The sequence below is a fragment of the Sardina pilchardus genome, chromosome 24 (assembly GCF_963854185.1).
Source record: "Sardina pilchardus chromosome 24, fSarPil1.1, whole genome shotgun sequence".
In the NCBI taxonomy this organism is placed as follows: Eukaryota; Metazoa; Chordata; class Actinopteri; order Clupeiformes; family Clupeidae; genus Sardina; species Sardina pilchardus.
In genome coordinates, this window is record NC_085017.1 from 13,790,316 (window position 1) to 13,803,627 (window position 13,312).

The 13,312-nt window shown below is 40.8% G+C and overlaps 1 protein-coding gene across 4 annotated transcripts; it reads left to right on the forward strand.

Annotated features, from left to right (window-relative positions):
- Positions 1 to 459: 459 nt before the first annotated feature.
- LOC134072561 (CMP-N-acetylneuraminate-beta-galactosamide-alpha-2,3-sialyltransferase 1-like) lies at positions 460 to 11,054 on the forward strand. 4 transcript variants are annotated; one of them, XM_062529311.1, is made up of 7 exons: positions 460 to 600; positions 1,645 to 1,914; positions 3,060 to 3,253; positions 6,056 to 6,238; positions 6,878 to 6,914; positions 10,291 to 10,410; positions 10,773 to 11,054. In XM_062529311.1, exons 1-7 carry the CDS (start codon positions 547 to 549, stop codon positions 10,935 to 10,937), a joined length of 1,023 nt encoding a protein of 340 aa, XP_062385295.1. In that variant the 5' UTR covers positions 460 to 546; the 3' UTR covers positions 10,938 to 11,054. The 4 variants fall into 4 exon arrangements, with proteins under 4 accessions (XP_062385295.1, XP_062385293.1, XP_062385294.1 ...); XM_062529309.1 differs by having other exon boundaries at positions 6,878 to 6,923; positions 10,773 to 11,053; XM_062529310.1 differs by having other exon boundaries at positions 6,059 to 6,238; positions 6,878 to 6,923; positions 10,773 to 11,053.
- Positions 11,055 to 13,312: the final 2,258 nt, after the last annotated feature.

The following is a 13,312-nucleotide window of genomic DNA, read 5'->3' on the forward strand; positions in this document are numbered from 1 at the left end:
TTCACTAAGTAGTTTGAAATTAAGAGTTGTTCAGATTATTACAACACACATACCCACCAAATTTGGTTAATTTCCGTCCATGTATGTGTCAACCACAACAGACAACGTGCTAGGTGGCGCTGTAGAGTCCCTGAACCACACCCTAAGTCAAAGCTCTGTCTGTGAGTAGCGAGAATAATTCCACATGTAGCTGCCAAATTACAAGAGTTTTAGTGCGAGCCCAAAACGATGCTCGGTAAGAAAAGGTCCACTATAATAATAGTAATAATAATCTGAGCAAAAACAATAGGGCCTTGCATCTACGGTGCAGCCGCTGCTTACTACTAAAAGTAGTAGTGGTACATAACCAGTCCTTCTATTACATAAGCGGTGCCAAGACAAGACAAGCCTGTTTCTTAAATATGTAGCCCAGAAGCTGAATGTCTACCACCCCTTAGTTTGGGATGCCACACTTTAATACCTGGACAGTTAACAGCAACAGTTCACAAACACAGATATACAAAATTACTGGGATATCACTGAGGAGTTTGTAACGTAAGTCATGACATGAATTCGTTCACATTTGATGGGGGGTGGAGTGCTGCGGACACAGACACACTGGTGAGTGAGAAGGGAGACTTTATGTTCTATCATAATGGACACTGGAAGCTAGTGGAGCGAGTGGAGAATGGGAGTGATGTGTGTCCTTGATTACTTGAACCTGTTTGAGTTTATCTAATGCGTCATGGTACTTTCTTAAGGCACATCCCCTCATCTTGTTTTTGAAATTGCTGTAGCTCACTTGTTAAGTCAAGTGCGTACCAATGTGAAGGTTTAAAGCTCACTGGAGGTACATTATGTCTCTGTTTTAAAACTGTTTTAAAAAAGAGTTCAAATTCTCAAATTTGTCACTTGTGAGGTAAAAAATATTGACATTTTGATGTCTGCATAGAGTTGTGCTCATCAGTATACATACCTACATACACATGCTAAAGTTGACCAAATAAAAAAATATATTTTGGAAATTGATCATTTATTTATTTACAACACATTATTCACTCAGAAAGAAAATTGGTGTCCTTATAGATTTTTTTTTTTTTTCCTTTTTTATTGAAGGCATTAAGATCAATTTGCAAATGTTGTATTCCTCATTTTAGTCAACTTTACCATTGTGTATGTACAGGGTATGTAAATTATGAGTGCAACTGCACATACAGTATACTCTCACACACATTCCACAAGTCTGAGCTTGTCAGAAGTTCCAATACGTAGGCTGCGTTTACACTGGCAGGCCATGACACAGTTCTGATTTTCTGGACATTTTTGGACTGCCTGTTTACATCTACATTATAAATGCTTATTTATGAGAACATGACAATGAACTTTGAACTTTGAATTCCTTGAGAGGGGAAGATTAGCAACTTAAGAGATAACTACAGTAGTTGCACTGTATAGCCAATGCAAAGGGATAGATGCACCGTACTATTAGGCAATCTTCAAGCCGAGTGAGTGAAGACAAAATGGGAAATCAAGTGTAGTGTTGGCGGAACTGTCCATTATTTTTACTCACACGTGAAAAGTATTTGTTCCATGTTTTTTTTTTTTTTTTAAGTTAGGCCCATATGTAATCATTAAGAAGTTTATTTTATTTTACTTCATTTCCAGATGCAGTTCATCTTCAATAATCGGAGGAATATGTGCCATATTGTAAACAGAAAAGGGAAATTAATATCTCTGTTAGGTGTCATTTCTTGCACACTTCTCTACTTGCTAAGCAACCATCTGCACTTCCAAACATCACCCTGTGCCTGCGGATCTTGCATTCTGGAGAAGAACGAGGATTCCTGGTTTTCTGAACGCTTCAATGCCTCGTGTCATCCACTAATGTCAACCAACAGTAGTATCCTAAGCAAAAAAACAGACAAGTGGTGGAAGGTGAGGCACCCAAGCCAATGATTTTGCTCACTTTGTTTATTTATTTTATTTTTTTATCCAAAACATTTTGTATGGAAGATTTCTTTTTATTTGCTACGAAGTCCAAATAATCAGAGAAATTTTTAAATTCCATGTCAACAACATCCTAGCAACCAGCAGCATCACTTCCTGTGAGACACTAGACTAAGGACATTCAGTCCAACTCCATGCACTTCAGCCAGTAAAGCCAGAATTGTATCATTTGTATAAACTCTTTTAAAGAGAAACTATGCAGGATTGGCGATCTCATCTCCAGTTTCGCTTTCACTTTTCGTCTTCGCTCGTTTTATGCTTTTGTCCTACAGCTTTAGCGTGTATATTTATATTAAGGCTGTCAAATTAACTGATTAATTTTGAATAATTCATTTTATAAAAAATAACTGATTAAAAAAAAATAACACAGATTAATCAGTTGTGACCTTTGACCTCTAAAGTACCTAATCAATGCAAAGACTTCAGACTTCGTCTCAGACTTCCAGATGTAAACAACGATCGCTCCCCGGACAAAATGCAAGGCTGCAATAGCAGATAGGGTCACTGGGGGCGGGAGGAAATATTACCGTTTTCGATAAAACTGGTCAGTCAAGCAAAACAACGATTTCTAAGCAATTTTATGACTATGAAAACGTTGCATGGGGTCTCAAATACTCAACGTGATTTGACTATCATGATAGCTGAACATTGTCGAATCTCAAAATTTTTACTTTGAATCTGAAAATTTCTACTTTTTTCCTCATTCCCTTTTGACAGACATGGGCTCCCATGATTTTTAGAAATGTTCTTCTTTTTTTAGAATATCAAATCCAGGAATCCAGATTGTGTCATGAAATTTGGGGGCCTGAAGTTTGGAAATAATTAGCTAAAGTAATGGATATGAAAAAGATGTGGGATTGACATGAATGATGGGTTTGATGGTAATGATGGTAGCCTATGATATAGGGAAAAAAATTGTCCTTCCCAGATTAGGTTCATTAGAGGTGTTGGATGGTTACAGGGAAACATCACAATGGAAAGGAGGTTGACGATGAATGAAGGCAATTAGGGCTCAAATTAATATACTTTGTTACCTAAGACAAGGATTCTGACTGTATATGTTTTATTGACAGAGCTTACAGCCCTCTCGTACACAAGCCAACTATAGTGAGGTTGTGGAAAAGTTGTTCCAACTCATTCCTGACCGGGAGCACTACCAGGATGGAAGTCCAGACCGCTGCAGGGTGTGTTCTGTGGTGGGCAACTCTGGGAACCTGAAGAACTCTCACTATGGACCTCTGATCGATGCCAGTGATTTTGTCTTCAGGTATGGTTTATATTGTATCAAAAATGTGTTGATATTTTTGATGGCTATGAGACAGCGTTTCTCAAACTATGAGCAGTGGACCGGCAACACTCCACAATGAGGAGACTGCTGGTCTGCGGTAGCCTAACGAGCCAGACCCGCATCAAGATAGGATAGGTAGGAACTCACCATAGTAGGGCTCAATCGGAGGGGTGGGATAACCAGTTGTCTTTCCAATTCCCTCTCCACGTAATAGGATAGTGCTAAACAAATCATCTTCTTGTTTTCAGAAGTAGCAGGATGCTTAATGGTCACAACTTCTGGTTGCATGTCAGTCATCATTATGTTAAGCCTGTCCGCCGATTCTATACATGATGTGATTGGTTCAGTGATCGCTGCCAAAGCCCAGCTCCCAAGTCAACGAAGAGTTGCTAGACTACCCTGGCAACAAATTAGATTTAATGCTGCTGGGCGTCTAATTTCTAGGCTAGGTCTGGCGGAGCCGGAAAGTCAAATTATTTCCGGTGCTTCTGTTACTTGTCTGATCACTTGCAAAACAATTGATCATGGGACCGTAGGCTGACAGAAAAAGAAAATAAATGTATACCCAAGAAATACAACCACGTTAATTTGGTGTCATTAAACATGTAAGTGTGAATGCCCCATTGTCATTTTGTACGTGACCAATTAGCATTACCAATCAAGGATCACACATTTTCTTACAACAATTTAGTGATGGGGACTAGACCACATATGTCAAGACCAAGACAGAGTCTTGTAAAGGGTCAACACTGAGATCATTGGTTTTTAAATATAGAGACCTAGACAAGACTGAGGGGCAGATGTACTAATGCTTTTGCGCCCACCTCATGCGTATTTATTTTGCCATGTGAGCTTAAAAAGATGGCGAGGTATGTACAAACAGGCCGCAGAGAGGTAAAGACGTAGGTTGGGTGAACTCTGCCTGAACTTCCGGGGAATTTGAATTTCGCCCGGCAGCCCAGGCTGGAAACCAGCAGATCTTTCTCCTCTGTTTACTGCCAGAACCTTGGCTCCAATCAGAAACGGCCCTGCTCTAGTCCTGGCACGCTATTGGCTGGTGACGTGACGATAACGAAACTGAAGCGACGCGAAGTGCAGTAGAAACAAAGCGCAGCCTCGTCAGACTAATGTTCAATCTTAAAAGATTGAGCTTATGGTGAAAACCAGACTAGTAAAGACGAAGACTGCCTGCCGCAGGAGCGGAGAATGTCAAATTGTGCTTTTCCTTCTCATGCATATGCATATCAGGTGAAAGTGGGAGTTTCGTGTAAAAAGATGGGAGGAGAAACGTAAAATGCGTTTGCTAGTTAGCAAGCTAATCAAACTAACACTGGATGTTAGCAACCAGACAAATTAGTCATCAACATCAGGGAAATTGAGGGAAAATAGGCTTAGAACATGCATTGGACAGTTACCGTAAGTAATCATAGTTCCTTGAAACCATTGTGTTCAGAAAGAAGCTGAACCCCATCTGAATTTAAAATGTGTAAAGTGTAACTGCTAGCGATTTCTCTTCAACACTTCATTTTAGCCTGCACAAAAAGTCTCAAAACCTGTAATCCGCAGTCAAAGAAGAGAATCGCCGCACTACACACACCTACAGTACAGGTAGAGGAAACAGAACCCAGACCACCTGACCTACAGGGCATGTACTGTATAAAGTCCTGGATCTTAAAGGGATAGTTCGGGTTTTAAGTAGGGTTGCCAACCGTCCCGTATTACGCGGGATTTCCCGAATTATGAGTAATATTGATTTGTCCCTTCAGGGACAGCTCCTGTCCCGTATTTCAAACACAGCCTTATCAGCCCAAACTTGGGCCGCCAGCACCCCAACGAGGGCCGCAACGAACTTTCAGTTTTGCACCTGTGGGCCGCAAGGGCCACGGGACTGCTCAGGGGTGTCCAAACTAATGCGGCACGCCAAGCATACATTAGTTTTATCATATAGATCTGGCCCGCCACGCACAAGTTATAATGGGCTGTTCGCTATTTCTTTTTTCCAGCAACGACGTTGTGGTTAACATTACTGCAAACTGCTTTACACTCTTCTAGAGATAGTTTACATTTACGATGTCAATATCAAAACAGCATATTTAGAGATGATAGCCTACTCTTTGAAATCTCTATTGCAGCAAATCTAATTCACGTTGTTACTCATAACGTAATTGGGAACGGGTTTGAGCGCGCTGCGCGCATGAAAGGGAGAGAGAGTGCCAGCGGGCTTGTCATTGTTGATAACTGATATCTCCTTTTTATAAGAAACGTTTAGAAAGACGTCAAGAAAAACGTGAAGACTAGTTCCACTCCTGATCACTTATAAACTGCAAGGGCACAGCCATAGGCACAGTAGCCACTGAGTGGAGCCTGCAAGAGTTGGCAAGAGTCTTAAAGTGACAGTGCACCATTTGTAAATTAATTAAACAGCATCATATTAACCGTATTTATTAACGAATTTATTTTTCTACAACAAAATTACTTCATGCAAAATTGTCTAAACCTAAAACTTATCACTGTGAAATGTGTGAATTTATGGTGTTACTTACTGTGCGCAACCGGCAACCGGCAACCGGCTGGATCTCGGCTCACAGGACGCTGTCGGGGGGTAAGTCAGTGCTGATGCACAACGTTGCTGACAGGGAACCCATATAACTTCGTGTCTTAAAACCCAAACTATCCCTTTAAGGTGAACTGCCTTTCAACAAAAGTTTGTATCATGTGTGTCTCATTTGTCCAAGCAGATTGCATCCCTCATTAACTCTTCATGTATGACCATTATACAAGCAGGATGAACGGAGGGCCTATCAAAGGTTTCGAAGAGGATGTAGGATCAAAAACTACTCATCGCATTATGTACCCTGAAAGTGCTGTTGACATCGACAGCACCACTCATTTGGTACTGTTTGCCTTCAAGACTCTGGACCTGGAATGGCTGATTAGTGTCTTCACTACTCATAAGATCAGACAGTAAGATCATAAAAAAGGCACTTCAATGTCTTGGTTATATTTTCATTTTAAACCATAAACTTTAAAAAGTCACAACATTGTGATAAGCAGTAGCCTATCCTTAATTCTACTGCAAAGTTGTTATAAATCATTTTGCAATCGTTTTGCTTCACAAATTATAAGCAAAGTCACTTCTGCTAGGCAACCCTAAACAACTGCCACGTGTCTGTTGTAACATTTCTCTGGTTGCATTGCATTGTATTTCACTAAAGGGACACTTAACCGATTAGCATTAAGCTTTGTATCTTTAGAAAAACAGTCATGTTTTTGAATGGGCGTGCATCATTCCTTCAGTTTGCCTTGAGATGGGAGAAATACAGATTTCAATGTTGGACTTCCTGCTTTCAATGATGTACAAATCATCATTTTACATCATTGAAAGCAGGAAGTCCTATTCATGGGCTTCATTGAAATCCGTATTTCTGAAAATACGCATTTAAGGCATTAAGAGCAATTTCCAAAAGATGATTTTATATTGTCAAATTTAGCATGTGTTCCAATACTTTTGGAGGTCACTGTATGTTGTCTCTGGAGTTGACAGATGTGTGAATAATTGAACAGAACACATGAGTGATTAGTTCATTCTATTATATCCCCTAGGACATACATGCCTGTGAAGTCAACAATAAAAGCAAATGTAAGATTGGTGAGTAATGTTGAGTTCCATTTCGATTAACTTATACAGTATTAGCAAATAACTAAGCGACTTTGTGTACAATGATGGAAAACTAAAAGGGAGAAGAGGACAAAGGACAAATAAACATATTATGGTAAGCCAAACAGGAACTAATTGATTGATTGATATACAAGAATGCAATGCCAGGATTTATCGGGCTCAAATTGTGAAAGAGTGGTTCAGGGTAGCCTGATTACCATCGACTTTCAAAGGCTCTGCTAGACTTAAGTCTGACCAAGAGCCTGTGCTAACACGGTTTCTCCAAGCGCTGGTTGACCCGCCTCCTTTAAGTGCCTCGATTTGCTACTGGTCGATGTCAGAAAGCGGTTTGCCGAGTTTAAACCAATAACAACACTCTTTCCTCTGCCTTGAACACGCCTCTACCCAGAGCCGTTGGAGCTGCTCAAAGTTTGGTTCTCGACCAAAGGGGGCAGTTCCGCAGATTTCGGGAACTCAGAAATCCTTCCCGATTAGCAGTTGACCAGACCAGCGACAGCAAAAGCCGAAGGTGTTACGTCACTGGGAGGGCGTGCCAGGCTAGTTAAGGGAGCATGAGACGTATTTTCACACATGGATTGGCCACCACAGAGTTCAGACCTTAACCCCATTGAGAATCTTTGGGTGTTCTGGAGAAGACTAGACTAGATAAACCCAGCCTGATCTGCCGGCAATTGGATCCTTCCCTGCAGCTCAGGCTGGAAACCTGCACATTTATCTCTCCTGCTTCCATTTGCTGAAACCAATCACAAACTGGCTTATAACCACCAGGCGCACCTGCATTGTTGATCTGGGGCCGGTTTCCCGAAGCCTTCTTAACGCTACGTAGTTCGTAACCTCTATCTTAAGCTCTACCTTAAGTACCTCACGCATTTCCCGAAAGCTTCTTTGCTACGAATGTCTTTCGCACGTCGTTCGTTGGTAAGAGTGGTCTGGAGAACTCTTAGATCTCTCTTAGCTGCACCTTAGCAATGTTTCGACTCGAGACGCTAGTCGCCGCCACTGTACCCTACAGCAATTTCCGTTACGCATGCAACTCACATGATACAAAATCACTATTTTGGTTCGCCAATGATTTTATGTAAGTATGCTAATTTAGAAAATAGTTTCTGGAAATGTTTTCATACAAATATGAAACGTGCACGGCACGCATTTGAAAATAATTAAAAGCGCTTTATTCTTTGCTTCCCCCCACCGTCCTACAATGTTTAGGCCTAATGTGCGGGCTTGCTGTCATGTTTAATGTTAACCAAAGGCACACAATACTGAATGAGGATGTTGGTCAATCAGCTGTGATTAAAAAAAAAGTCTACATAGCCTATTTCAACTAGAAAAGCACAAACCTCCCCCAAACAAACACATGTAGCCTACGCCTCCTGCATCCAGACGATGATACGAATCACTCACAAAATTAAATAGTTTCTTCCTTGGGTCATTTCAGATCTTCCCTGGAAATTTAATCGAAATCTACCTTTAACTTTTAGAGTTAGCCTATCTTGCAAACAAACGGACACACACACAAACAAACAAACAAACAAACTAGAAAAGCACTCAGAGAGCGCAGACCTCTGCTTTCAAACATGAAGCGTTCGAATCTTTTTATCCATGCGGGAAACAAACTAACACACCAACAAACAAACCCAGATGAAAACATAACCTACTTGGCGGACGTAGATCATTTAATTTCTTGACTACTTTTTTATCATTGTGTGCTAATAAGTTCATCCACGTTGAAGTTGCGTGAATGTTGTGGGGGCGATAGACTATTATAAGCAATGTTGTTTGGTGCAAAGAACGCTTTCATAAGTATGTCAAGCCTCCGCGTGAAATAAAAAATCGATTTCTGAGCAATCGATGTCACCTAATTCAGCACCTTCATGGTGGACAGTGCCTTATACGTCGGACGTAAGGAGCTTTTCGTAAGAAGACTCCTAAGTGATAGTTCGGGAACCACGACTGTAAAGGTAAACAACTTTGGTAAGTTATACCTTTGGAGTCTTCGTAGCTCGCTAAGAGTGAACGTTATCGGGAAACCGGCCCCTGATTGGTTGAAGGACTATCCAAGTGTATAGAGTCATTTGAACTATGCACATTAATCATGCCTCTTGTGCAGCAGAACTACAATGCAGACTCGCCAGATTTATGTTCCATCTCAAAAGATTGATCTTAGTCTGGTGATAATCCAAGATTTTGGGGAAAAAAATAATGCAATGCTGGACAGAAAGAAATGCTGTAACATTGCAGAAGCTCATGGAACAATGCCACAGGGAATGTGTGCTGTAATCAAACCAAAAGGCAGTCAACAATATATTAAAGTGTGAGACCTTTTTTTGGCCAGGCAGTGTATATTAAAACTGACAGGACAGTGATCTGTCATTTCCTGTCATAGCCTACTTTATACAGTGTAAACAGGAAGTTGATTGGTTGTCCATTCTTAACTTCCATCAAAAGTCTGTGAGCACACAGGAAATCCGCATCAAACAGGGGCATGGACACCCTTGCCAATGCCACCACAAAGTTCTCTGTTGAATGTCCAAGTCCATAGCAGGTAATATTCTCTAGTTCAGTCTGACTTGGCCCTAACTTTTATCTGACTTAGCTTTGTGGAAATGATTAGGGAAATCCACCAGATATTCTCTGTTTAATATTACATTTCATTGTCCAACATTGTGTCAAAATAAGCTTTTTTTTGTTTTTGCTTTTTTGGCAACATGAGGGTGATATTTTTTTTATATCATAGTGGTGTGCTGTGACATTTTCTCATAGTATACTGTACCATGAATAATGTGTATTCTAATAATGAATAATGGTATTCAGTCAGTTGGGTTAGCTACCTCGTGTGTGTGTGTGTGTGTGTGTGTGTGTGTGTGTGTGTGTGTGTGTGTGTGTGTGTGTGTGTGTGTGTGTGTGTGTGTGTGTGTGTGTGTGTGTGTGTGTGTGTGTGTGTGTGTGTGTGTGTGTGTGTGTTGGTTTGTTGTCTCTTCCTGCATGTGGATCAGTTCAGGATCTATCACCAGTTCTCACTGGGGTGGGAATCGGATATAGCCTACATTCAATAAAAGCATGTGAACAGCTATATAAAAACTGGATGCAAACCAGGTCCTCTTGTCCAACGTCAGTGCCTGGCCTAATTTCCAAAGTAATTGTGGAAAGCCTATTTGGATGAGTGGAAGCTGTTATAAGAAGAGGGCCAATGTCATATTAATGCCTATGGATTTAAATTGGGACGGCATTAAAGTTGCTATGGGTGTAATGACAGGCATACCAATACTTTTGTCTATATTGTCGTGTATCAGACTTCTACCTTTTGCCTTAAAGATTTTCCTCTGCCTCTCTTCAGGTGATGGTTGTTAATCCCACTTTCATGCAGTATACCCACAAAGTTTGGCTAAAAAAACATGGCATGTATCCATCCACCGGTTTTATGACTGTTGTTCTGGCTCTTCATATTTGTGACCAGGTGAGCCATGTGATCATAAATGCAGAAATGCAGTAACCTGTATTGATTTAACTGAATTTCAAGGGTGAGATAACAGTCTTTGGCGTGGCTACAGTATGTTCTTGACTCCCGTTATTCAACAAAGACGAGGTACAAAGACAACAAAGGCAAGGTTTTACATTGAGTTTACCTAGTCTTGAATAGAGGTTTTATTTTCTCTAGGTCAAGTATGGTACATCCTCAGGAAGCAGCTAATTTGCAATTCTCAGACTGTTTAGATTTAAGGATAGCTTAATCCAGCCAGAAAAGTATACTGTCCATATGTACAGCATACCTCCACATAACATCAGATGTAAACAATTAAATGAATCCTCCCTTCCCAGGTCAGAGTGTTCGGGTTCGGAGCAGACAAGCACGGGAACTGGGATCACTACTTCGAAAAGACACCACTATATTTTAAAACTGGCGGACATGAGGGCAGTTTGGAGTATGACACAATCAGGGAGCTAAACAACAGACACAAAATTGAAATGTATCGAGGATGGTGAGGGCCGTCTATCTGAAAACTCTATCTATGGCAATTTGATTTTATTTTTGGCAAATGACTCCCATGTACATGTTTAATTAAATGACATTAAAGGCATGCCTTTTAAGTAATATTAATATGGAGGTCACTGTTCATCACTACAGCAGTGATCCTAATGGATTTTTTGCTTGTCCTTTATCATCCTCATCATTGTGCTTGGGGTAGGATATTCATGCATCCTTAGCCCCTTTTTAGACCGTCGAGCCAAAGCCGAGCTAGCCAGGCCGTGCTGGGGCTAATTGCTTTCACACCTCTAGGCGCAGGTGCTAACTGGTGCCAATTTGGGGCTATCTTGGTGCTACGGACTCCTGATTTCTAGCCCAACCTAAATGTTTGGCCACTCGGGGCTAGAGTCAGGCTAGAGGCGGTGCTGTGTGTGGAGTCGAGAAACATGACTGAATGGCAATGAAAGCACAGCAGTATTTACTAGCACACTGAGTGGAATCGTCGTGAAATCAAAATTCCACCGGAGCTTCAAGTCGGGTTCTACAAAATTAAAAATAATTACACTACATGGAGAAAGATGGCACACAAATGATGACTCCTCCTTAATCTCTATCATGATAGTCATGCATTATTTGAGGCATCATGTGAACATCATTTTGTAATATCAGAATTCTGTTGATGTCATTGTAGTCCAGAACCATTTTAAGCATATACAGTATGTAGCCATAAATCCGCAACGTTTAAGTAGAAATATGGCCAATTGTAACACAGAGCTCAGTTGATCATGTTCAGTACGTAACAAATACTGTTGGTCAGAAAAAATATATCAAATATGAAAAAGAAATGGTGTGGTCTGATGCGAGTTAGTGTCTACAAGCTGTGCTATGAGGGCATGACATAAGCTGTAGCTTTGTGCCTCCTAACAAACTCAAAATGTCATGACAAGTGCAGTGCAACATGAACATGGTCTTTTCAGTATACTGTACATGACACCACTGTGCATGTTCAACCCAATAATTATAAAGGAACAGTAAAAGTCCTGTGTTTGTAGCCTAGGCTATCGTACCTGTTGCCCTCCATTGCCTCCTGTAGTCTATAAAGTCCATACCTGTGCAGACAAGACTAATGTGAACGAAAACAGGTACAGTATCACCCTTCTCCAGTAGGCCACCTATTAGAATCCATCAGTGCTTGAAGTGGAGAAAAATTATGTTCGTCCTCATCATTCACGTGGATTGTAGGCCTACAGTGTATGTATTCACCTATAAGTGAATGTTTCGGTTGGTATTGAGACATCAAATAGGCTATTATATTCTTGATTTTATAATAGTGAAGAAAATTGACTTAAAGTTATTGGTGATGAATCGCAGTGTGCTTATGGTTAGACCTTTTCACAGACCTGCAAACTGCCAAGGGCTGAAAAAACTTAAGCGTAGGCCTACATATTTGCAAAATAAATTCCTGTAGGGAAATCTGGGGGCATCCCCAGATGACAACTTGTCTGCTTTTAACATTTAAATAAAGCATTCAGGTGCAGTCAGAGAGGAACATGAAGGGGAAATGGTTGAACACATTGAATTGCTTCGTTTCAATTAATCACTGTACTATCGATATCTGTAGCTTCATTGCTTCATTGCAAAAAATGGCCCTGGCATTTGCACTCACAAACTCCCATACTTTAAACAACTGCATAAGAAAATTGTCATATAATGCACAAAACTTCTCAGCACTATAGTGAACCCATCTGCGCTGTGACCCATCCTTGCGACTAAATGCCTTCCCGATAGTTGCATTTTCACTGATTTGGATGAAACTTGAAAAACGAGTTCAGTGTGGTGGAGTTTGGCCGACTGAAATAGTCGATCTCATCCTCTGAGATACCAGTAGACACGCTTACTGTTGCAACGCTCCCTCCTGCAGCATTGGTCTCCATCTCTGTTGCTTCATGTAATCCACCGTCAGACCCACAACAAGCTTGTTCTGTGTTGGTTGCCACTTCCATTAAATCATTATCCTTCATGTCTTGATCCTCACCCTCTTGCTAATTTTCTTCTTCCTGCACATATTCCTCCTGCTGGGTGAACCAGTGTCGCTTACTTCAACGCTGCTAGTGTTAGCGCTGGCTGAGGTTGGAGTAACGTTCGTTTGAAAAAATTAATCCAATTTGGTGCATTTTTCTCCCTTCTTGATCTTGTCTCTTTTTCTCTGCTCCCCCCTTCTGTTGCTTAGTGCCTCTATTCATTTTTGAACAAGTTAAACGTATAATCACCACCACCAATCTACTGAATGAATGACTTGACCACCACTTGTCCAACTTCCAACACACAAACACTCAGACGCGATTTACTCATTCCGCCTTGAAATTCCCAGAAGGCATTGCTTCATTTTAAT

Coding starts and splice junctions, on each gene's coding strand:
- LOC134072561 (XM_062529309.1), top strand. CDS start 547: ATGAATTCGTTCACATTTGATGGGGGGTGGAGTGCTGCGGACACAGAC. Junction 1,915..3,059: donor AAACAGACAAGTGGTGGAAG/GTGAGGCACCCA, acceptor TTTTATTGACAG/AGCTTACAGCCCTCTCGTAC. Junction 6,924..10,290: donor TAAAAGCAAATGTAAGATTG/GTGAGTAATGTT, acceptor GCCTCTCTTCAG/GTGATGGTTGTTAATCCCAC.